Source organism: Psittacula echo, assembly GCF_963264785.1.
Source record: "Psittacula echo genome assembly, chromosome: 2".
NCBI lineage: Eukaryota > Metazoa > Chordata > Aves > Psittaciformes > Psittacidae > Psittacula > Psittacula echo.
The window spans coordinates 18924243-18951010 of NC_137737.1; the positions used below are offsets into that span (position 1 = coordinate 18924243).

Consider the following 26768-nt stretch of genomic DNA (forward strand, 5'->3'; position numbering starts at 1 on the left):
CACAATAACTTCTCCAGCAAAGATACGTGGACAAGAAAGTATTACAGAGTAAGATCTGAGTGGAACGTTTGCCCTGACCTAGATGCAAACCTATTTTGCTAAGGTCACTCACAGAAAAACCCAAGTATGTTTTCTGACCTTGCTTTTTAATTTCAAGTGTAGCTCTAGGAGATGGTGTAGGGCATTTCCCATTCTGTACAGCAGATGGAATCTTGCAATTAATTTCTGTGGGTTAGAAAGCCCAGGCCCTGGAGTTACTTAAAACATCAAGATATTGGTGTGCTAAAGAGCAAAGGAAGTACAATGCCAAAGAAATGCTGAATTGAGCAATGGCGTGAGCAATGGTGATAAGCAAAATCTGTTCTTTTCTCTTGGCAAAGTATCAGCAACTCACAGGATTCTCCAAGTGCGGGTCTTATTCACAGGAGCTGTACACGTCCCCACCGCTGCAGACGTCTGACACTGGAGCACAGTGTCCCTGCTCTGTGACCTGCTCCACACAGCAGCCAGCTCTGCTCTGGCTGAGGCAGACCTGGGCATCACTGTCACCAGTATCGCAACTGGCAGGACATGTTTCTTCTGATACCGCGTTGGGAGTCCCAGCTACTGCATCGCCCAAGTCTATGACATCATTCAGCTGCTCTTCTGGATCAGGCTTGCCTGCTGTTGCAATTTGTGCTTCTAAGTTTCTTGTGTTCTCCGTGACTTCAAACTCCTGCCTCTCTGCTGCTTTTTGCTTCTCCCTAGTACTTAGTTTAGCCTTTGTGGAATTCTTCATTTGTTTGTTGTGCACGTCTTCTTTGGAGAACCTCCAGTGAAACTACAGGTAAGAGACAAATGTTAAGAGACCATTAGAGAGACTCTGACATGGACATTTACTTTCCTGAGTAGAAGAGCTTTCATTATTTAGTTTTAACTCAAAGACTAGTTTGACCAAAAAGACCTAAGATCAAAAAAAGACTGCATGACTAAATTGGTCAGCTTAAGATCATTTGTGCCTACACGGATATATCTCTTACACCAGAGAATGAGACTGTGATGCATTCTGCTTCTGCTCTTTCACAGGCTTAGTGCACACCACTCCACATGCTATGTCACCATTGAGGCCTACAGAGGAAGCAATCCTATGATGTTATTCCAACGTTTTTCACCAGGTTAGCAGCAGAACTAACACCATACCCAAGACTATACCCAAACACTAAAATATTCTGCACCACTTGTTAAGAATTTTTTTGGATAAGAAAGCATGAAGCTGCCTCTTGTAGCACTTGCCACAAGACTTATCACAGCTGCCCCTTCAGAAGAACTGTTTTAACTATTAAAAAAGGGAACTAGCAGTACCTTGAAATACTGACTTGACAGGTATAACATATACAAAGGCTAACATGCCAGTAATAGATCTGCTTCATTTGTCAACAAATAAATGGTCTTTCCCAAGGAAAGCCAGACCATGTTCTAGCCACCTCTGTGCCGGCCTGCACAAGTTTGCTAAGTACACGTGACTGTGCACAACCATTGTGTCAGCAGTGTCCAAGCTCATGGGAACTCGGGGCTGGGTTAGGAGGCAATGTCTGGGTGGCATAAATACTCTCATCAAGACATTCAGCAAATTCGGCTATGGTCCAAAATCTGTTTCCTCCAGTGCAGCCATGTCTGTGCTGAAGTCGGTCCAAGGAAGGATTCATGTTCATAAATTTTTGATCTAGCTATTTATTCCTTAATCAAAAAGCCATTCAAAACGTGTTAAGTTTATTAGATTATGAAGCTGGAGCAATGCTCTTTCCTTCTGCTAGCCAGAACTTAATGTAAAAAGAAAAGGGAAAAAAAGTAGAAACTTGCTTTCAGCAGATTCTTCTTGGTTTTACTTAGAGGGAGCAATTTTTCACTTAAATATCATCGCAACTTAGATAAACAGGAAAGACAGTATCTCAGTTCTAGAGCTCAACTGTTTCAAATTGTATTTCACAAACATGCAAACATAAGCATCACTTTTGTACAAAGTGAATGAACATGATTATCTCATTGCTGACTGGATATTGCTCTATTACGAGTACTTCTGTCTTACTGAAGAGAAAAATAAGTTGTATCACTCCTTGCATGTTTCCTTTTCTGTTCCTCTGGCTAAACTGAACAGCAGGTGGTTGGTGTGCATAGAAAGGATGGGTCAGTTTCCAAGACTGCAATGTCCTTTTAATTTTATCAGATAATTTCCCCCTCTGAGGGTTTATCTGTAAACATTTCAGACATGCCATGTCACAAGTTAAAAAAACCCCCTGAGAGTCTGTGATACTGTATGTGCAAAATATTCAGCAACTTAACCAAATGCTAGGTTTGGCATCTTTGATGTGACTGGCAACAATCATGTACAGATGTAGAACCAGTCTTACATTTCTTTATATGACTATAATACACATACCCCATTTTTCCTTGACCTTCAGCATGAAAATGTGCTGTAATGATTCTGCCCTCAAATATGTCTGTATATTTAATACTGCCAATGAGTAAATCCTTTGTTTTGACAACCAGACATTGTTAAATAAGTTTTTATATCCCCGAATGAAAAATTTTAAACAAAGCTTTGAGTCATCTGGATGGTATGTATTTGTTATTGTAACACAAGAAATCAGTATCAGACTGATTTCTCTATTTGAAGACGTACAATCACTTATAGGCTCCCACCCCTCCCATTAAAACCACACTGTGTGTGGTTTGATCAAATACAGGCATTCCAACCCTCATCCCAAGACCCCTTTAATCACCTGAAAACAAAGAGAAAACCAAGTAAGATGGACTTCGTAACATGTTGACAGAATACTCTGGGCTCCAGCTCTGCTAATGAGAGAGGGTAAATCCTAAATCATGGCGTCACACTCATAGTAGTTCTCCCCCTACTTCAGCCAATTCAAACACCCTCCACTGTCTCTAAAAGATGACTTTCAAAGAACCAGGCTCCAAAACAGTGAGGGCTTTATATGTGAAATCTGACATTATCTGAAATGCTGGATAAAATGCTCCTAGTGCTCGGCTCTGCTTAGCATTCCCCATCAGCTTCTGCAGGCCTCGAGCTCACTGCTCTTCTTGGTGACACTGCACTAGCCATCACTTGCCAAAGCACATAGAACTAAGGTAAAAACAAGGCTGTATCTATTAGCAACCTTTTCATCATATGGTTCCAGAGGTCTCTTCCATGCTTCACCTGGCTTTCCTGACCCTCTGCGTACTGAAAGGGCAAGGAAAACTCAAGCCCTGTAGGAAGGTCAGCACTTCTGTTTCCAGTCCTTCTACCTCCCTCTCAGCGGTAATAGTGTGAGAGGTTTGGGCAGGGGTTCATAGAATCACAGAATCATAGAATAGTTAGGGTTGGAAAGGACCTTAAGATCATCTAGTTCCAACCCCCCTGCCATGGGCAGGGACACCTCACACTAAACCATGTCACCCAAGGCTCTGTTCAACCTGGCCTTGAACACTGCCACGGATGGAGCATTCACAACTTCCCTGTGCAACTCATTCCAGTGCCTCACCACCCTAACAGTAAAGAATTTCTTCCTTATATCCAATCTAAACTTCCCCTGTTTAAGTTTTAACCCGTTACCCCTTGTCCTGTCACTACAGTCCCTGATGAATAATCCATCCCCAGCATCCTTGTAGGCCCCCTTCAGATACTGGAAGGCTGCTATGAGGCCTCCACGCAGCCTTCTCTTCTCCAGGCTGAACAGCCCCAACTTTCTCAGCCTGTCTTCATACGGGAGGTGCTCCAGTCCCCTGATCATCCTCGTGGCCCTCCTCTGGACTTGTTCCAACAGTTCCATGTCCTTTTTATGTTGAGGACACCAGAACTGCACACAATACTCCAAGTGAGGTCTCACGAGAGCAGAGTAGAGGTGCAGGATCACCTCCTTCGACCTGCTGGTCACGCTCCTTTTGATGCAGCCCAGGATACAGTTGGCTTTCTGGGCTGCAAGTGCACGCTGAAGCCAGCTCATGTTCATTTTCTCATTGACCAACACCCCCAAGTCCTTCTCTGCAGGGCTGCTCTGAATCTCTTCTCTGCCCAACCTGTAGCTGTGCCTGGGATTGCTCTGACCCAGCTGTAGGACCTTGCACTTGGCATGGTTAAACTTCATCATGTTGGCATCAGCCCACCTCACAAGCATGTCGAGGTCCCTCTGGATGGCATCCCTTCCCTCCAGTGTATCAACCGAACCACACAGCTTGGTGTCATCGGCAAACTTACTGAGGGCGCACTCAATCCCACTGTCCATGTCACCGACAAAGATGTAGAACAAGATCGGTCCCAACACCGATCCCTGAGGGACACCACTGGTTACCGGTCTCCAGCTGGACATTGAGCCATTGACCACAATTCTTTGCGTGCGGCCATCCAGCCAGTTCTTTATCCACCGAGTGGTCCACCCATCAAATTGATGTCTCTCCAATTTAGAGACAAGGATGTCGTGTGGGACAGTGTCGAACACTTTGCACAAGTCCTGGTAGATGACATCAACTGCTCTGCCCCTGTCCATCAGTTCCGTAGCCCCATCATAGAAGGCCACCAAATAGGCCAGGCACGATTTCCCCTTAGTGAAGCCATGCTGGCTGTCACCAAGCACCTCCTTGTTTTTCATGTGCCTTAGCATGTCTTCCAGGAGCATCTGCTCCAAGATTTTGCCAGGCACGGAGGTGAGACTGACTGGTCTGTAATTCCCCGGGTCATCCATTTTCCCCTTCTTGAAAATGGGGGTTATATTTCCCTTTTTCCAGTCGTCAGGAACTTCACCTGACTGCCATGATTTTTCAAATATGATGGCCACTGGCTTAGCAACTTCATTCACCAGCTCCTTCAGGACCCATGGATCGATTTCATCAGGTCCCATGAACTTGTGTACATTCAGGTTCTGGTCTCTAACCAGATCCTCTCCTGCAGTGGGCCCGAGGTTTTCATTCTCACAGTCCCTGTGTCTGCCTTCCAGGACTTGGGTGGTGCGGTCAGAGCATTTGCCAGTGAAGACTCAGGCAAAGAAGTCATTAAGAACCTCAGCCTTCTCCAAATCCAGAGTAGCCAGTTCTCCTGATAGCTTCCGGAGAGGACGCACATTGTCCCTTTTTTTCTATTTGCAATGTACCTATAGAATCCCTTCCTGTTATCTTTACCATCCCTATCCCAGTTTAATTCTAACTGGGCCTTAGCTTTTCTAACCTGGTCCCTAGCTTCCTGGACAACATCCCTGTATTCTTCCCAGGCCGCCTGTCCCTGCTTCCACCTTTTATGAGCCTCTTTTTAGCTTCGAAGTTTCCTCAGCAGCTCCTTATCCATCCAAGGAGGTTTCCTGGCCCTCCTGCTGCACTTCCTTCTAGTTGGGATGCAACACTCCTGAGCTTGTAGTAGGTGATCCTTGAATATCAACCAACAGCCTTGGGCCCCCTGCCCTCTAGGGCTATATCCCATGGAACCTTACTAAGCAGGTTCCTGAAGGGGCCAAAGTCTGCTCTCTTGAAGTCTAGGGCAGGGTTCCCACAGATACACATTAAAAGTGGAAATGGGAATACATGTGTGTATCCACATACATACACTGTTAGCTGTCAGCTATGTTCTCGGATAATTTAGTTGGATTCAGGCTTTTTTCTTTTCAATTTGAGTAGAATTCATTAACATTCACACAATACACAGAAACATCAGCCCAAGATCAGGCCTACATTGTGCTAGGCTCTACCAAAACACATAGCAAGAAAGAAAGAGCAGTTTAAACAGAAAAGACAGGCAGTGGGCGAGAGACAACAGTATTGGCTTCACCTTGCAGGCAGTGAACATGGGCAGAGAATTTTAGGTCACATGGAGGTTTATGGCCAGTTTATGTGAAGAGAAATCTACATCTCTTTTGCTGCCATGAGTTCAGCACAGAATGAAATATAAGAGCTTTCACAGCAGTTGAGCATTTTTTGTTTCTTTCATATGAACAGTTTGATTCCTTATGTCTTGCTACTGTATCAGAGAGACGTTGAACAGGCCATTTTTACTTCCATAGGAAATAAATTACAATATTAAAGTACTATCAAGTAAAAGACAAAGAAACCAGAAACTGAAGGTTGTTTACCTTAGATTCTTTCTTCTTTGCTTTCTGGGGCAATGAAGGTCTCTGAAGAAATACAATTTGCTTTGTAGATAAATTTCCCTCCCTGAAAAGAAACAAATGCACACTCCTGAGAATGAATTAAATTCACATCCAGCATTGCTCAAAGTGAAAATCCATCTCAGTCATTTATTTCTGCAGGTCAAAGAAGAACAAAATGAAGAACAACCTAAACACTGCCTGTCCCCAGTGTCTTTGAGCAGCCTGGTATTTTGGGGAAAAAAAAAGAGCAACTGTTCAGCCTGATACAGCCTGTCAGCCTGTGACATACTTTTGCTGAATGTTTTAGCATTAGTGTGTAAGCACAGAATAAACTGTTTGGAATGAAAAGCAAGAAACCCAAGTGCTCCAGTGCCAGTGTCTCAGGGACACCGGAGTGCTCCCTCCCTCGCAGGGCACTAATCTGGAATGGCGCTGGGTGCTCCCTAGAGGTCTGCAGCATGGCACAAGGCACAACCAAATGCCACCAGTGTTTAGACTGGGGGGGTGCCCTTCTGCACCGCCAACCTGACCTCTGTTACTGAAGTTATAAATGAGATTCAGAAAGCTAGAAGAGAAAGAAAACCAGATATACCTTTAAGAGACAGGGCTTCCAAACCATAATTGTGATTTTCTTTTCATTCCTATATTTAAATATATATGAAAAACTTAAATACTGTTTTTCCCCCAGCACAGATGGCCTTTACTTTTTAGGGGTTTATGTGTAGGAGTAGTCTCCATCTAGATCTCCTCAAGTGCTGGGCATATTTTTACTCTTTTAAGATTAGAAAAATCATAACTGATTATATTGGTGCATATATATATATATATATAAATACATTCCTGACCAGTGAAAGCTCAGAAAGCGCCATCTTCATGATTAACAACTGGGATAATTGTTTTTCACCACAGTTATGAGGAGTATTTTTAAATTACTTGCATTTATATTTAAAACTCTGGAATATTAATAATAGCGAAGTAGACAGCACAATGATTATGTATGCAAACAAGGCTACTAGAGTAATGAAACTCCAGTCTCACATGGCTCTGCTCAGCTAGACCGTGTGTATCAGCAGCATTAGACAGACGTCGATTACAAGTAAAACTACTTTTTTTCAGGTAGGCAACATCTCATTCCAAATGTTAACATACATTTTGTCTTTGCTCTAAGAGGAGTTACTGGGACATCCACAGCACAAATTTTACAGTCAAGGAGTTTACAGAGAGACAATACTCAGAAAACTTGCACAGAAACCACACTACCACCTGGACATGTGTTTCCTGCCACATGTGGCTTGTGAGGCTCAGAAAGCCCATAGAAGAGCTGCAGCAGGGTCTGCGCAGGCAGTTACCGTGCACATGAAGGTGAAGTCACACTGAGTGCACAAACTGCAGTGCTCCAACAGCAACTGCCCTGGCTGAAAGGCAGTGCCCACCCCTCCCTACCTGTTTGTCTTCACAATGGGAGTAGGAAGCACGCATGTCAGCTGCCAGCCGTACATGGCAAGTGAATTCAGCAGCGGAACGTAATCTGTCTGCACTTCAACCCCCTAGGAAAGAAAAATCAACAGTTAGCATCATCACTTGGAGTGTGACATTAAGTTTGACGTGAAACAAAAACCCTTAAGAAAAAACGTGTGTGTTTTCTGGAAGGGAGAAAGGGTTTCTGTAGTGAACTGGGTCACTTTGTATGTTCAGCTTAGCAGGAAGGAAAACGATCAAAACCATGAGACACGGGACCACTCGTCCATATATCCCAACTGTTAAATGAGTTTGTTTGAAACAGTAAACATCTGTGATCTTGTTTTCACACTGCCTGAGTCATCCATCTAGCTTTAGATGACTCCAGATCTGAACAGGACAAATTCCTTCTATGTTATCAATTATCTCTTCCTAGGCAAAAAGACATTCAAGTAGTTAAAAAATGACAACACCACTTTGCTCAGATTCTGTTCTTATCTAGGCTACATTAAATCCTAAAGATCTGTACCGAAATCAGTCAGGTTACTCTACCATGATGGATCAAAAGCAAATAGCCAGCAACAACAAAAATAAAACCTAAGTACAGGTCTACTGCTTTTATCACCCACAAAGACGCTTCGCTTCCTTGTTATTTTGAATCAGGAAATCCGTGGGCAAGACCAAAAGCATTGCCTTTTAGTGCAAAGTCTGGCTCCAGCCACAATCAACCCAGCTGAGCCTTGCTAATTCTCTTTCTGCTGAATGGCAGGCCCTGTAATTCGCACAGAGAGAAGCACTGATGCTTTCAACAAAGATTGCTCCAGTGAGATGTCTACTTGACGTCCAGTAATTTAACAAATAGATGCTAGAGCACGTTTACTAGTTTTTAATTTTAATAAACACAAATCAGGGAGATGGTAATTACCAGCCTCTACAAATGTAACTATATTCCATTGGAATAACAATTACATTTGCCAAAAAGCTCAGGCACTTCACACTGTTTCATGTGCATGCAAGGAGTTTTAACTGCCAATTCTCAACACTGGGTAAGTCACAGTAGTTCTGAAGCTTCAAAAAAAATCCATTTATTTTGCAGTAATAAAATAGTCATTTGATTAGAACTAATCCAAATCCTTCTGTAGTTATTTTAAGGTATTTTAGTGAATTCCAATCTCAGCTATTCCTTTCTTCTAACAAATATGATTTAGGTCACTTGGTATCTTTATAACTGACAGACTGTTTGACTATACCTATTAAAAACCTGATCATGACTACAAATGCAAACAGCTGAAGAATCTGTATCACTCCTGCTTATAAAGGTGAACATTTAAAAACTCCCCTCCAGATAATGCAAGCACCTCTAATTTCTCTACAGAGGCTTTCAGAGACTGACAGAGATACTGCTGCTGTACAACATCACTATGTACAGACCAGAACTGCTAACTCTAGGAGAGGAAAGATATGCCCTGCAAGAGGGGAGCAATACCACTCATGTCCTCTGAAGCTATCAGGGCTTACACTACAGCTGTGAACATGGTAGATTTAGCGTCTCCTCAAACTTCCGTTTCTTCCCATAAGGTACATATTTTCCCCTCTTTCTGGTTTTAAAATAGAACATCCAAAGGTAACGCAAAAATTCTGACATATCTAGATGCCTTTAAGAGCTAATGTCTCAAGAAAACACATTAACAACACAGTGAGAGAGTCGTAAGTCTGGTCAAAGCCTTCCAAAAACAAAGATGAAAATATGCAATATAAGCATTAAGAATAAGGTCAGAGCATCCACCATCACAAGCCTGCCATGAGGTGCTTGGAAGAATGCATAAAAGGACCTGACCAAAACATTCCTCCATCAAACAGTGTTTGGAGGAAAAACCACAAGGAGTTCACTCATTTAGGGGGTGGAAGACTAGCAGGTCAGGAAAGACTGGCACAGCAACCCTTGTTTGTGCCCCAAGCAACAGCCTATGTGGCAAAGAGGATTTCTATTTTGAATTCATTGCCTAAGGTTCGTGATTAGCATGGAGAACCTTCTCCTTGCATCAGGATGTGCAACAAACATCACAAATCAGAGGGAGATTAGGGCAATGAGGAAGGACATCAATACCACGCAGAGCTCATTTGGCTGCTGCAGAAGCCAAACTGTTTCAGGGACGCACCATCACTCCTGCCACAGCCCCACTGTCCCTGCAGGCTCTGAGTAGCGAGACAAGACTGGCTTTGGACCTGTCTGACTTGTCAGGGTTAAGAATCCTCTGTAGCAGATGATGTTGTATATCACAATCCCAATGGTGCAGAAAGGAAAAGAGCAGGTAAGCACATTCAGAAGAGTAAGGTTTTCAGAAAATAAATCCAAGATTAAATTAAAGTCAGACTTATAGATTTTTCTTTTTTTTAAATCTGGAAATGTAAAAATCTCTGTGGAATGAGTGCTGTACAACTGTACAAAAAAGGTGACTTGATTTTCCTGTGTGCTGGTACCCAACAATCTGCATGCTCAGCTGCTTAGAGGAAAGGAAATGTAATGAATGCAGAGGTGCACACCTCCTCTGAGTTCCACACGCTCCTTAACAAGCTCTCTGACTCTGCAGGACGCTGCGCTGGAGCCAGACACCGCACCTCTTCCCCAGGTCCCTGAGGAATAAGCTACTTCTCATAATTAGCTGCATTTGAAGATGACAGACAAGAGAAAGGATTCACTCCTGAATAAACAAGTGTAATTCATAGGAGCTTCAAGCTCCTTACTTGCAAATATAGATAATTGAAGCTTTCTTTAAGACAACAAGAAATGACTTCTCTCTCCCCCTCCTGAATCATCAGCTGTAATTCTATCCCATGACTGGAATTTGTGTGCCAGCAGGAGTCACGGTCACACAGACCTTTAATTGGTGTCATATTAAATGCTTTCCAAAACAAAAATACTTCTAAACAAAAAATGCACTGGGGGACGGGTAGAGAGGAAAAGAGTCTTGCTGAATTTATATTTAATACAATAATTAAAACTATTCTATCTACTATTAATTGAGACAATGGAAACAAAATGTCAAACATAGAATTAAGTAAGATGAAATTGCAATGCTCTTTCTAGGTGGCAAATATTGGATTTGAACATTAGAAGAAGTAGAAAGCACACTCTACTGAAAAAGAAGTGTTCAAATAATGCATCTCAAACTGGGAGACATTTCATTCAGTGAAAGGGTGGAAAATTTTAATTAACTTGCTTCCCACTCTCCTGTGGATGATAAGTAATCTCTGATCACACCTTGAGTGTCAAGAAGCCAGAGCATATTGAGCTAGGTTTTTCCCTTGACTTGCATCAGATGAAAAGAATTCATTTTATTTATAGTTGTACTGTTTGTTTTCAGCAATTTCTCCTTTCACAGTTGCTTCTGCTCATTAGAAAAAAAAGAAGAAAAGAATAAAGGAAAAGATTAAAAACTGGTAACAATAATATCTAGGGCAAGCCACACAAACAACTGCATTAACCATTTTTCTTTCTTTTTCCTCCCCTACTGCAGCAATTTTAACCACAGCAAGATTATAAACAAAACAACTACTAAGCTCTTGTGAGACAGAAGATCTTTAGAAATCATTCTTCCCCAGGTTCAGTGAATGTGATTTAGTTACAAGGCAGCTGTGGGTTTTCACTATTTAATATTTTTTCCAGCATGGATTAAAGAGGGGAAGATTGAAAATCCCATTAAATAAATCTTAATAAAACCTTTATCAGCAAATCCTAACAGACTGTGTACTAAGATCTACAGACAGATGGCAAAGAGGATGGGAAGTAAAAAACATGAGTTGCTTTGGAAGTGTAACCTACTGTTGGGGAAAACAGACAGTGCGTTCAAACCCAGCTCTTAGAAATAACAGAGGGGAGAGCCCACGAGGGAGACAACGTGCACCCCAGCCAGGGCTGCTCACCAGTCCCCAGCACTGCTCACCAGCCCTCAGCACTGCCAAAGTCAGTGCTTTCTCTCCTAGGGCACTGAAGGGAGGAAGAGAAAGTGCTGAAGGCAGGACTTGCACCTTAGTGGAAAAGAAGGAAAAGAAAATGAGAGAAATGGAATATATGTGCTGTGCAAGAATGACCTGCTAAAAGCACGCTGCAAATGTTCTATGTTCACAGTAACACAGCCGACAAGTGGCCTAAATCTGAGCTTTAAATCTGTGAATTATTTGCCTTTTTCCTTTCATACTTCTACCAAAAGGTAATTTCTGCTAACAATATAACATTATTGATCCATTAAAAATGTTCACTGGAAGCAAAAGAGAAGTTTCACAAGTGTTTCAGCAATAAAAGTTGGACTGAGCTCCTCCAGTATTGAGCTGCTCCTAAATTTCCACGTACAATACATGACAGCACCTTGATAGCAGATACTTGTTACCCATCTATTAGCTGTATAGCAGAGGAGTGTGGGATGTAGAAACCACCAGCAGCTTTTGGCAGCAGACAGGTCACTGACCAACACAGCCTAGCTGCAAATTGGGACCCTGGTGGGAAGCTTATAGAAAAAAAGGGGAAAAATAAGTCCACAGACAGGCTTTTTGCACATTATTCTGGGCATATGTAATGCAGAGTTATTTATGATTAGTTAATATATGTGAATTCATGCACTGTGAAATATTTTTGAGAATATAAAGCTGTAACACTATATGGGGTAGCATCCTGTTAAGACAGCTTTTCTGTGATTCAGATGTATCCAGTCACAATTTCCATATACACACAGGCTGCTGAGCAGCATTCACATCTGTTTCCATGTCTAGGATAAAATAAAAAAACAACCAAAAGCCCTCCTGTGCCCACAAAGACCACTTCTCTCAGTGGCTTCTGCAGATGCAAATCTGACTTTCTAGTGTATGTATAAACTCACAAAAAGGTTTGAGTGCTCCTGATACTGCCTGCACCTGTAACACAGGAACACGTGCATAGCAACACAACTTTGCACCTACAGAAGGACAGGATAAGTAGCAAAAGCTTCACAAAGTGAATGTGCTGACATGGAGGGTTCTTCACAAAGGAAGCACAGATACATCTTATGAAATGAGTTAAACTTACCATTGCACAGGTAACATACATGTGATAGGTACGAAAACTCCAAATAACTGGCCACAAAGCACAAGAACTAAATGTGATCTATCAATCCATCAGCACATTTTCTTAAATAACTCTGGCACTTTTAGTTTCACAATTCCTGCAACACTTGTGAACACTGTACCTTAAGGTATGTGCTGATGCTACTGTTTCTCCATCAACTGTTTTGGGTAAAAAACAAGACAAAAAACACTACCTGAGAACTAGCATACTCTAGGGTGCCTTAATACACACAGCTTAATCACAGAATCATAGAATGGTTAGGGTTGGAAAGGACCTTAAGATCATCTAGTTCAACACCCCTGCCATGGGCAGGGACACCTCGCACTAGACCGTGTCGCTCAAGACTCTCACTGTCAGGGATGGACCATTTACCACTTCTCTGGGCAACCTGTTCCAGCGCCTCACCACCCTCACAGTAAAGAACTTCTTCCTTATATCTAACCTGAACTTCATCTCCGTACAGCTTCCCCATTATTTCCTTTGGTTATAATTTTTTTCTCAAACAAACTTCGGCTTTTGCACAAACGCCATGTGCCTCACTCCATTATAGAGCTAATAATCTATTTCCATGTAAGAAACACAGCTGAAGACCCTCTCTACTGCCACTGCTCCAGGCAGCAGGAGAGCAAACCTTGGCACTGCCCTTCGCATATATGCAGGCTGTGTATGCGATTGATAGGGTCCCAGCACCTGCCTCCTGTGCCCCTCAAAATGCTGAGGCTCCTCTCAAACCTGCTTGGCAGCAGCACAGGGTCAAAGAAGTGCATTAGGCAGGGCACTACTGCCTGGCTAAAGGTGACCTGCTGGGGAAAAGAAACATGACTTGTGCCCTGTGTGGTTTTTTATAAAGCATAAAAGAGGACTCGAATGCTTTTTCTCAGCTTGTTTTAAAATGGGAAACTGAGATCTGGTATGCTCACTTATTCCAGAAAGATTTTATGTGTGAGCAGAGAACTAATTCTTATCTCTGCTCTTGTCAGAAACCTAAGCAAACCGTGACAGATAGGATGCGATTTTTTTTATTCATACAGTTTTAAATCCTGTACTTCTCCACCTGTTTACTTCAAATACCCTTTATTCACTCTGAAGAAGCATTCACCTTGCTAGATGTTCAATACTGCCACTGCCACAAGAAAGCATGAGGGAAGTTTCAAATTCATATTGCTAGATTTTATTACTAAATTTATCAACAAAACCAAAGAAAGATTAGCCTGTGGATTTTAATCCAGTCTAGAGCATATGTCTACTAAGTTCAGTAGACAAATACGTATGTATCTATGCTGCTTTCATTTCTTACATAAAAAGAATGAAACAAGAATTATGAAAACCTTTTTAAAAGAACAGGCTCCTGAAGGGTTTTGTTCAGCTTTTCTTAAAAAGCAACAAAGGGCATAACGATGAAATGCTCTGCCCAGGCAACCTAGATGTTCTCTGGGTGGTAAACAGGGTCACACACACAACTGCTTTTCATGCCCATCACCCTCACTTCCTTTGCTGACCTGGTCATGCCTTTCTCCCATGGCCAGAGACTGCAGAACATAGCTTAGCTGCCATATGACCTAAATCAGATTTACAGACAAATCAAATCCTCATTTCCAGAGAATTTGTTCCAAGGCTTACATTAAGGCAACTTGCAGCCTAGGCTCAGCAGAGATAATTTTTAAGTCTTTGACACATCCCACTTTAAAAGGTTTACTATGTCTACAGCAGACACTGACCCCATTCAGTTCTGCCAGGGCAATGGCAACACCATGATGTATTTGAGATTTTAATTCATGTTAGCACACTAAAGATACGGTATAGCAGAAAATAAAAAAGTGATGAATCACCAGCTGAAGATTTTCAATGAGAAAATACCTGGAAGTTAAGGCCAATATTTTCAAAATTAACAAGGATTCAGAAGCAGATCAATGCAGATATCTGAAATAAATGTTATAGCACTCAATTTGAAAGACATATTAGCTCTTTTGTCTTGGGTAATGGGGAAGAGAAGGTGACAGATTAGAGCTGGGAAGAGGGAAATCATGCAGGCTCTGATTAATCAGAACTGTCTACCCACATTTGCCTACGCAAGCAGAATTAAAACCATCAAACAAGTTTTAGGGCTAGATCTCAGAGGCTGCGGTGGAAATAATATACCCTGACATTTTAAGAGTTGAAGTGATAAATGATGAGAGCAGCATTTTGTCATTATAAGTCCTGTGGTCATTTGCAGAGGATGCCACAGCTCTACTTAGAGAAGAAAGAGTTAAATTACTCAGAGCTATTACATCCTGTCTGCAGCTTGGCGGGACCACATACTGTGACAGCTGCGAGCTTTACATCCTCTACAAACTGACATTTTACACACATACCGAGTGCATCACACTGTTCAGCTTATTTTCTCTATTAGCCTTAGCAATTAAAAAGGCAGCACTTTCTCTGCCAAGAGGTGTGCCAACCCCTCTCCTTTGCCTTTATGGTTAAATGGCAAAACTTCACCTTTTCATTCAGATAGGTTCTTGGTTTATTACTATGGGCATCGATACATCCTACATGTCTTCCTTTTTCAAGCAGCCTTCTTTTGTTGTGGCACAACCAATTTATGTTCAATACAGACCACATCTGAACAAGTCCATAGCTCACTCAGATAATCAAATCTGATACAGATTTAAAATAAGGATCCATTATACACATTTATGTCATGCTGCCCATCAGGGCTGCTTCCACAGTCTTGATAAAAACAAAAATGACAAATGAAAAAGGTTAATCCCGATCAGAGCTGAACCTATACAAAAAAAATAAGAATGCCTATATAAATGAGTCATGCCACTGCTCCACAACTATCTCTGTGTAATTATACTTTGAAGTACTCAGAAATAAAGCCTTTACTGGCTTTTGAACATCTACTACTATCAGTCACTACTGAACTCCATCTCCCACTCTCTACATCTCCCATTTTATAGTCCTTTCCTCTACCACGGCATTATTCCACATTTATCATAAATAAAGGTGAATTCCAACTGGGTTTAACAGAGAGGCGACTTGGTCTTCTGGGTACAACACTGGGCAAGTCCCTAAAGATCCCCTGGCTTCCAGTTTTTCTTTCATTCATTTGATGACTTTACCTACCTATGCCATTGCTGTCTCAGAAAGCATGAGGCATGAAATATCCAGGCAGTTATTTAAACATCAGGAAAAAAACCCCAGAAGTAGTCAGCTCTGCACTTCCTCCAAATGGGTAAGACCTCTGCAAGAGCTTCCCAATACCTCCACCTCCTTCCCTCAGCAAGCTTTTTCTTCTCCATATTCTTCCACTTTTATGTTGGTGGATAACACGTTCATAATGTCCCCAGAAGATGGGCACTTGATCTCAGAAGAGCAAAATTGCCAGGGTACACCCAAAATTTAAATTTTAAATTACAGCTGAGAATAATCTGATCATACCAACAAGCTGTGTATACGCTAACAGTTTCTAAAACTGCACATACCAGATTTTATGTCTAGAATAAGAGATTCTCCATGTCAGCCCTCATACAGACATGGTGTGCAGCAGTACAGCATCTTTTGACACACCAGATGGCACTGGGGGGTTGATTCCTTGATCTGTTGACCAGTTGTGTCTCCACCATGGAACTGATAGAATTGAAAGCAAATGATACTCCAACCTACCAGGGCTCTAACGCCTCAAGGGGCCCTGATAGAAGTTACTCTTCTGCTGTGTCCTAGTGCTTTGGTCACCACTCTGCCACCACTGGATCCACATTATCAGATACTGTCCTTGTCATGTAGCTTGAGACAAATTTTCTTGTGTCCACACAGAGCAAACTAAGAGGTGCATGTGGGCCGTAATAACTTTGTTGCATTATCCTACTGAGACAGAGAACCTTTCACTGGTTGTCTAAAAGCCAAGCTGATTCAGACTAAGAATTCATTTAACTCAGAAAGCTGTCTCAAACATGGCTATAAGCGACAGCTAAGGAAAAGTAGTATATATCAGGGCAACATATGTAAGATACCTGCCCCAAATATTTTGCACATTTCCTCTCAGCACATCTGGTTTAGTTTCCATTGGAAGTTATCCAGTTTGTGCAACATGAGACCACTCTATGATGTGAGGTGAAGCATTTAAGTGAGGAGGATCAGGGGGTTCACTTCAAACGCACTCCTGATCTGAATTAAAATGCTTGTATAAACAGAGATAGGTAAGGTCAAGGAAAAAGAACATCACTTCCACCTCAATCCACCTAAACTTCTTGAACCCACAGCATTCTCCAGAAAGGAGTTCCGCAGAGTTCTGCGTAAAGAATTACCTGAATTATCTCCTTTTTGTTTGCTTTGAACCTGGCCACAACTAGTCCTGTTTGACAGTCCTTATACTGGAAAAAGTTCTTATATTGGAAAACATGGTAAACAGTCAATCCTGCTCTACATGCCTCAAGCAATTTAGGAGACCTCTACCTATTCCACTCCCTGCAACTCTTTTCCAGGCTGAAAGGACACACCATGCAAAGTCTTCCTAACACAGAAGCTATCTGTATCCTCACTGCTCTTCTCTGAACAATTACAGTGCTAACATAACCTTCTGAATAAGATGCTGTCAAACAATGGCTATAGAATAGGATGTAGTAGTATATGCTTGCTGTTTCACCCTCTGCTCCTTGCCTAACAATTTTTAACATATGGTTAACATTAATGCTTCTTAAACATTTGCTTTCTTGATCAGCACTGACCTAATGCACACATGGAACCATCTGTTGTTATCCTAAAACCTTGCTCCTGAGTGGCAACAGCATAATTTGATCCTAAAAATTAACAAGAACTTACAGTCAAGTCTGTAATAACATTAAATGTAATATAGGAATTGTTTGTCCAGATGCACGTTAGCACAAGAAAACCTGTCATTAATGCATTACACTGTTCTTCAAGAAGTTTCTAGCCATTATTGTATGTCCATTTCTTACTACACTTCAGTCATCATCTAATAACAAAATTCTTGATTCTAGTCTCCTCGAATTTATCCATTTAGCCTAGCATCTGTCCCATTTTCCCTTAATCCATCCTTTTGGCATGTGTGTGCCTTGCTTGTCTTTCTTAGGATTTTATACCATTTACAATATATTCCAAGTGAAAAGATCAGGTATTGCCTTTATAGATGATATGTAACATCTATTTCCGGCAGACACGTAATCAAATAAAATAACAAAAAAAAATACCTTCAGAGAGTTATGCAGCAGTATCTTCTTTTCCTCCATGATCTTTTTGCTTGAAGTCACAAAGAATTTTAAACCCAGCTTTTCAAATACCTTGTATTAAATTTGCTGTGGAAGATCAGTACTGACTGATCTAACGGCGTTTTGTGCACTTGGATCAGTAAAAGGCCAATTTACGATACACAGTTTGTTTATAGGGAGCTTTCCAGAATATACGTTTCTTTCAGCATATGAAGGAGGTCAGACAGAGGCAAATGCAGCTATCTGTGCAATTCTACTGCAGCTAAGCCTACCTAAAGGGCCTCTTTCTTTAGAACTGCAATGCTACAGTGACTTGTGTGATCATGTTGACCTGACAACCAATGGAGATCCTCTTTACAGTTAATCTAGCACTTATCTGTACTTTTGGGACAGATCACTACTCACCATCACTTGCATTTTTTCCCCCACTGCAATAAAGCATGGGGATTATCAAAATCAAAAGTGCACCATACAAACCCAGAGTGTGCTTAACTGGTGCTATTGTTATGTTGCATCCCTTTACCTCAGTTGTCTGTCTGGTACTGTTAAAGCACAGATCAGTATGTCAGAGTTTGCCTCACAGTCTTGGAATGTTCTGATTTACAAAAAAATCAAAGAAGAAAATCTGCACACATACCTTCAGGACAGTCCACTGCTCTACAACAATTGCATCATAGCCTTGTACGTTTTTACTGTCTTCCACAGAAACATCTTCAAAGAGAAATATTCCATCCATTGTCCCATGTAAAGAATCTGTGAAAACACAGGATTATCTGTAAGCTTTATGGAAGGCACTCCATGTATAGTGAGGCATTTGAATTTATTAATAATAAATTCTTCCAAAGATGTTCATAAAAAAGTGCATAGGCCTTCCTCTTATAGTCCAGCTCTATTAAATGATACTACTAGCTACTAAAAACTCTAGCAGTTTTTAAGAGCAATCCTACTCTCTAACAGCAAACGTCACTGTCCACTCTGCTACTCCAGAGTTTGTCCTTAAAACACACAGTTCTCCCATTCTGAGCTGGCACAATTAGTTCAGTCCTCATTCAGGAGTACTGCTCACCTACTTGAAGTTATACACACACTCTTGAGGGCTAAAAAACATGCATTATGTCAGCTTTGTAAGGACTTTTGAAAGTACACTTATACCAATGACTACACCCATTCATTCACACAACTCAGAACTCTACGTACAGATCAGCCACTGCAGTTACACTGATCTACATGGACTAAGGATGATCCAGCATATCTGAACAGTGTTAAAGAAAAGGTACATTCATAACTATTTAATAAATTTATGAAGGCATTTTGACCATCTGGTTTAGTGACTCTCTATTCTCATTTGCATTCGCAGCACGTTCAGCCTTTTTCCAGACAACACATACTATTAAAGTTACATAAGCAGCACTTTTTCCTTCAATTTAGCCATATATTCTATAATCAGCAATCTCTCCCATATGGAAGAACTGAAGTTTTGTCAGGTCCATGACACAACAGAAACAGGATAACTGAAAAAAGTCCAAACCTTACCTTTCTTTGCTAAAACTAGACAGAAAGAGGAAGCAATAGAATTACATTTAGAAAAACTGTAAATAAGCCATACTGTACTCTTTATGAACAGAGAAAACTCCACTTACATTGACACAAAGCATGGTTTTCAGTGTTTCTAGTTTAAATAATACGATTACCATGTACGACTGATTATGAAGACCTTGCTTATACCCTCTCCAAGTGTTATGTTTTACCTTATAAAAAAATTACGCCTTTTGCTTTTCTTTACATTTTTAGGAAAACTATGTCCCTTGCACTGGTATGTTGCATGCTTTTGAAATGCAACCACACATGCCAAACCAACAGATCTCTGAACTTACAGGACAGTCTTCTGAGTAAGTCTGCTTAGCTGTTCCATCAGGTTCTCCTGCTTTCCCTGGTGGATGTTACAAGGTCAAGAAAGGTCAGCAAGAAGGCACTGCTGCCTCCAAGGGAAAAAATGTATCAAACTCACAACCAATTTTCACAAAGGAGGCAATGAAAAGAGTTAAGAAGCTTCTTAACTCTTGCAGATACAATCTCAGTCAACATCTTCCAATGTCATTATATGATCTAAATTTAATTTACTATCTGGAAATAATATTTTTTTTTTGTGGGTAAAGTGCACAACAAACCAAACTCCGACAGTTGGAGGCTTATGTCTACAAACACACTGTAGCAAGATTGTTGGTGCAAGTGTCAACCATCTGCACACCCCCTTGTTTCTATCTCCACATTCCACTACCCTCTCTTGCCACAGTTTCAATCAAGTCATTAAGTCGTAAGTGAGCAGATGCAAATACTTGAACCTAAACTAACAAAGCGTATTTTTTACTTTTATTTAGTTGTGCAGGAAAAAAGCTGTAAATCACTTACTACGGATTCTCCTTGGGATTCTGTTGGGAGACTCAAAGAAGTACAAAAATACACTGTCCATTTTCACACTGTCTCCCCAGGCAGGTCTCCTGTAACTCCGTTTAAAATAAAAAGAGAAGACAACTTCTCACCACTAGAGCAAGCCAGTATAACACATTGCTGCATTGCTCCAAAGAGGATGAGCTGGACTACAAAGCAGTAACTCCTGTCATCTAGATAGATTTCTCATCCAAGTGAGGAGAACAGACATTTTTGTTGTGAAATAATAGGCCAGATCAATAAGTAGCTGGGTTACAGGTTAGAAAACACGGGGAGAACAAACCTGCCACATTTAATTATATTTAATCCAGGAATGGCACTTTGTGAGGCCCTACATTTCAAAGCAAGAACCACCTCAGCTTCTGTCCGATATATCATGTTCCAACACCTAAACCCATACCCAAATCTATATTAGGATGCATAACGTACAAATAACCCTTTAATTTTCCTAAGCATGGGTTACAGGACAACACCCAAGGCTGAAAGCAGAATCCTGTGGATCCGTATTAGACACAGACACGCGGATCTTGCCAGGGCGGCTTTATACAGCACTGGTACACTGCTCCAGTATTCTGAATTCTCTTAATGAAATCTAGTGTTGTGCTGTAGGCATCCCTGCAGCTTGAGCTCACCCCACGCACTTGCTAGCTAATTACTAAGCGATCAAAACACAATCAGAGTGCGTGTGTTTACACTCACTCGTATATCATCCTTTATGTTTCACTCTGCTGCGCTTTCCACTCATCCAGTTCACAGCTTCCACATATGTGAGCATTACAGCACATATGTAATGTTTTAGAAACTAATAGCTGAGCTTGTGAGACCCTACAGGCAGCAGATAAACTTGGCAATGTTAGGTTTACAGACGGACCCAATGATCCTGAGGTCTTTTCCAACCTAAATGATCCTATGATTATACGAGTTTGCTTCCTTATTGGATGTACAATGATTACTGCTGAATGCTACATCCAGTCAGTCCTAAGATCCATTAATTTTTTGGCCAGGAAAGAAACCTATAGAAAATGAGAAGGGGAAAAATGATGAGGGAGAGGCAGCTGCAGCATACTGGTATCTGATCAACAGAGGCATGCTGGTGAAAAACTCTGTAAGAGAAACTGGTTGATGATGCTCATTAAAATTTTCCTTCTTAACCATAACTAACCTTCTCTCTACCTGTATGCCACAGTGTTTAAACTTTGATGCCATGAATGCATGACTGCCAATTCTCACACCTTGGCTGTACATCTTCCCTTTCATTGGTCATCTACTACCCTTCCAGAGAAAAGGGGGAAGTAAAACAAAGAATAGTAGGATCATTAATTCCTTTATATATGAAAAGCATTTGGGAAGCTGAGAATAATTAGGGGAAAGAAGAAAGCACCAGAAAGAGAGATAACAGGGTCATATTTTGGAGAAAAGGCACACATAACCCATGCTATGGCGTCAGGATTAGCAGGAATTTCAGGGAAACTCTTACACAGAGGTGTGGAAGGGCATGGACACAGATGTATGCACCGAGTCCACCTGCAGTATCTTTATCACACAGATGCTCTAGGTCTAAGAGCACCTTAAGTCTACAGTCACATTCTACAGCTGACCCACTAAGTGAGATTTACATAACCTAACATTAGATATTTATGATACAGAGGTCTACAGCTGAGTTAGTTATCTAAGGTTCTCTTTACAATTCATGGAGAGAAATAACCATTATTTCATTCAGGACCCAGTTTCATAGAATCATAGAATCATTCAGATGAACTGTTCAAAGCAGGTTTAGCACAATGCAGACCAGATAGCTCAGAGCTTTATGTAGCTGCATCTTGAAAATCTCCAAGGATGAAGACTGAACAAATTCCTGGGCAACCTCTTCCACAGTGTGATTGTTTTCATGATAAGAAAGCTTTTTTTCATAAACAACCAGGACCTCTCTTGTTTCAATTTATATACATTTTTCTCATCCTCCTACCATACACCTGAATCAAGAACTGGATCCACCTTTTTTATAGTCTCCCCAACAGGCACTGCCAGGCACTATTACACCCTCAAAGCTCTCTCTTCTCCAGCCTAAACCAACCAGCTCCTCAGTCTTTCCTCACAGAGCTCCAGCCACTGACTATTTTGTTGGCCCTGTGCTAAACTAGCTCCAGTTTGTTGACATCCTTCTTGCTTCCTTTGGGGGAGGGACAAAAACTGGACAAATTATGTGATCTAAATGCAATCTAATGAGCACCAAGTAGAAGATGATAATCACTATCTTTTATCTATTTCCTATATTCTTGTCATTACAGCCTGGTATGCTACTGCCTTCTCTCCTGCCAGGGCATCCTGCTGGTTCACTTTCAGCTTGCTGCTTACTAATATCCCCCTCAGGACCTCTTCAACAGATCTGCTACCTATCCAGGCAGTCCCCAGCCTGGATTAATGCAAAGGCCTCTCCCTTCACAGAGGCCTGGACACATGCCTGTGTAACCTGCTGTAGGTGGCCCTGCCTTGGCAGGGGGCTGGACTAGATGATTTCTAGACGTCCCTTCCAACCCTAATGATCTTGTGATTCTGTGGTATTTGTCCTCATGGATTTCAAAAAGCTTCTGCTAGCATGTTCTTTCAGCCTGCCCAGGTCCCTCTGGACAGCAGCCCAGTTCTGAACCGCATCAGCTGCACCCCTGAGTATTGGATCATCTACAAATTTGACAAAAGCAAGCCCCGCTGACTCCTCTGCATCACTGACAAAGAAACACAACAGGTTCCGGGACAGATCTCTGTGGTACTCCACTTGTCACTCCAGGTAAAGTGTGACCTATTAACCATGATCCACTGAGCCTAGCCATGCAACCAGTTTTTTACCCTTTCTAGTTGTCATCCCATCTAGGCTGTAGAGTCCTAACTTGGATACAAAAATATTGTGGAAGTCACTGTCAAACTTCCTTGATAAATACACCCAAAATGACATCTACTGCTTTCTCTTCATCTACAAATTCAGTCATTTTATTCTTTCAACCCATGTTGACTGTTCCAAATCACTATCTCCAACTTCATGTGTCCAGAAATATGTTTCAAGAAGGCTTACTACATTTATTCAGCTGAATCTACTTATCTACAAAGACCAGCCATCTAAAGCTTTTTACAGTGAGTTGCTCCAGTTTCCACCGTTTCTCATGCAAGGTATTTCCTGATTCTGATGCAGTTGTATTCGCTTTTAGTAATCCCTTGTTTAACAAGATTTAGCTCCTGGAACTTGACCTACATTAAACAGGTTTTTCATAATTCCAAACATAAGTTCATTTGCAACTGGGCAGTAAAAATTGCCAATAAGACAAACTGTTCTGACTTTGCTGTCTGTGGTATCATTGCCCAAACTCTACTCTTGAATTGACATAACTCCACTATTTCCTAAAGAAAAGGCTCTGAATGTAAAGGTTACAATCACTGTCCTCCCTCTGAAAACATTCCATTACCACTGCATTTTTCATTAAGGTATCCTACTGTGCACAAAAAGCTATTTTCACTGGGTTGTATAAATATTTGATGTAGCTCAGTTGACTAAAAGCTATTTTGAAGTTCTTGCTTCTCATTTAAAAGAGGTATATGGGAAAAGACTGCTTCCTTTACCATGACAGCTTACCTAGTGGGCAACAATTTTGCCCTTGTTGTCTTTGAACTACAAATCCCCCTTACCCAGGAACGTAACCTTTAGGCTGCTGTTGCTCTCAATGAGGAAAACTAGCTATTTGTGGCTTTATGTGGCACATGACCTGAATGCTGGCATTTGCTTCATATTTATATTCCTCTCTCCTCCTGAATCTTTTCACCTTCAGTACACACAGAGAAAATAATTCCATATGGATGATAAAAATCCAGCCCCAGTGGCTAAGGTGACTATAATTGACCAAACGCATCACTGCTTCATCTTTGTCTGAGGCAATGAGAATGTAACCAATATAATCAATCTGGCCCTCTAAAAACCTGACTACTTTCCTTTTCCAAGCAACTTGCATTTTGTTTCATTTGCCTTGTCCTTGAGTACTGTCAATGTTGTCTAGTTGGTTGTCTGGCTTTTTCTAAGTTTGAAAGGCAGGAAATTCTCAGACAGAATGGTAAAACAAATACAAGAATGCCAGGCATTTAAAGACCGGCAGTTCAAAACAAGTAAAGATGAGCAGGCTTGTGATCATACTGTTAAGGCATCAAAATATAACCTTAGTTTTGACTCTTCCTCCATTACCACTCTCATCTTCTCATATTGCTGATTGGAGACCTGCTGTTATAGGAAAGAAGACAACCTTTCCTGTTACATCCTTTCCATTCTCAATGGTATTAATCTGTAGCTTATTACTACAGTCTCTAGTTCTTACTAGAAGAGGGAAAGGTAAAGTCCTATGATCACTTTAGATCGTTAGGGAGGACCAGTTCACGCCTGGGACTACAGGCAGAATTAGCAATGACATGAGCTTGATGAAAACCACCAGCCAGTAACTAAACTCCAAATCTAAATAACTGTTATTTGACAACATAAGAACATCCAAGGACCAAGCAAGTTGCTGTTTCTAACTTACCAGCAAAATCTGAATACATTTACTATATGGTGTGACTCTGTGCGGTTTACATATTGTAATTTGCAACTGTGTTATATTTCTGTTTATAATTATCTGGTACAATAAGCAAAAAGAAACAATTGTTATCAGTGAACTTTAAAACTATTTTGAAGACTAATTATTAAACTGTTGGCAGAAGGAAGAAACAGATTTATGACTACTGACAATCTGGAAATTTTCATGTCATTGGGCATTCCAACGACAAGGAGGAAAAGAAGATAATATCCCTGCTTCTAAGTCTAATAAGCAAAATAATGAATTCATACTTTAAGCCAAAGAGAAAATCAGCCCCCAGAACAAAGAAATGTGATATAACCAATTAAAGAAAGTATACTAATATTACCTTAATTTGGAAGAGGATTAATCAGTGAGTAGGGAGACCTGCTATGAAGAGATGGTTAGGCTTTTATAAAAGAAAAAGTAAGTAGCTAAGAAGCCGTCAGCCCCCTCTTTCTTCCCTCCTCTTTACCCTGGGTTGTGTTTCATAGTGGTTGGCGTACGAGTGAAAAAGCTGTTAGTTTCTCTGCAGCACAGGAAGATTTTAGGATTTAAGTAATAAACATTTAACTGTAACTGAAACAACTTGCAGACATTCTTAGCAAATGTTCTAATAGCATGGGCATGTTCATGGCAGTTTAATGTAAGTGTTCTAATCAATACACTTTTAGAAACCTTAGCTCTGAGCTTTTTAACTTCTAAATCTGTTCTTCCTGAAACTGTAAAATGCTAATAAAAATGTTTATTAATAGTTCATCTTCAATCTTTACTCTAGTTTAATCCTGAATCAGTCCACTTTTACATAATCTGTTGTTCTGTTTGCACTGAGACTTTACTGTCATCATTCAAGCCTACTTTATCTATGTCTGCAGGCAGTTATCCAGCGCTCCTCACTCTGGCATCCAAGTACATGAACTTCCCCCAGGCCTCTGTTATGTAAATGAACTTTAGAAGTTTAAATAACAGAAAAATGCTGTGTTTAAAGCATTTTAGAGTGCACTGATAAGCAGTTTTTACTAAAGAAAACACTGAGCCTGATAGAGCTAATTAGGTTTGCCTCTATGAGTTGCAATTTATACACATAAAGTAAATGACCATTTGTTTTTAAGCAAGTTAACTAGCAATTACAAGGCTTTCCAGGAAGCTGTGTAAAGCATTCCATCAGCTGAACTTTAGACCTTCCTTTCTTGCTACTTGCTTGCAAAATGAAAAATTAGGATTGCCTGTTAATTTCCTGATTGACTTTTTCCAGAACTGACTCATATTACTGTGTTTTATCATGTGTCCTGGAATTCTGACCAGCAGCAAAATGGCTGCTCTGGAAGCAGTTCCCCTATAATTCAAGGCACAAACCCACTAATCTTAGTAGCAGTGCCCAGTCTATGGGTAACCACATTCCTTTTGAAGAACGCCAAACAAACCAAAATTAGGTGAAAGATTCAGCCATAAGTACTTTAACCATGAAATACATTAGTCATGTAATTTTCCAGTAAAATTAATCTGGTTGTAACCAACATTTTTATGCTCAAGTACTTGTATTGGTTTATTCTCAAGGTCCCTTTGGTCATGTCTCTCAGATCCCTACTCTGCACCAAAGTCTTTCTTTGTACAGCAGGCTTGTCTTCAAAGCCATGGTGGCCACGAGTGTAGTACGGGTTGGCTACAGTATTAAGCTGGACTCAGTGCCACATTTTCACAACACGCAATAATCTGGTTTTGAATTTTTCTCTTAAAGACCAGCATTTATCCATCACTCATAAGACCACACTAGCTAGGATTAAACAAACATAGAAGACAGTTTTGCAAAACATTGTGACATTAAAGTGGAAAGGGTCAGTCTCTACAGGAACTG

At 40.9% G+C, this 26768-nt stretch overlaps 1 protein-coding gene across 1 annotated transcript in view; it reads right to left on the bottom strand.

The window, feature by feature from the left end:
* Positions 1–415: 415 nt before the first annotated feature.
* Positions 416–26768, bottom strand: part of RFTN1 (raftlin, lipid raft linker 1) — a gene marked incomplete at both ends in the record, with an annotated part of 86353 nt that continues 60000 nt past the window's right edge. Inside the window, 4 exons of the mRNA XM_080611379.1 lie at positions 416–820; positions 6093–6174; positions 7554–7657; positions 18517–18632. Coding sequence (XP_080467505.1) covers positions 416–820; positions 6093–6174; positions 7554–7657; positions 18517–18632 — 707 coding nt within the window. The remainder of the gene's footprint in view (positions 821–6092; positions 6175–7553; positions 7658–18516; positions 18633–26768) is intronic.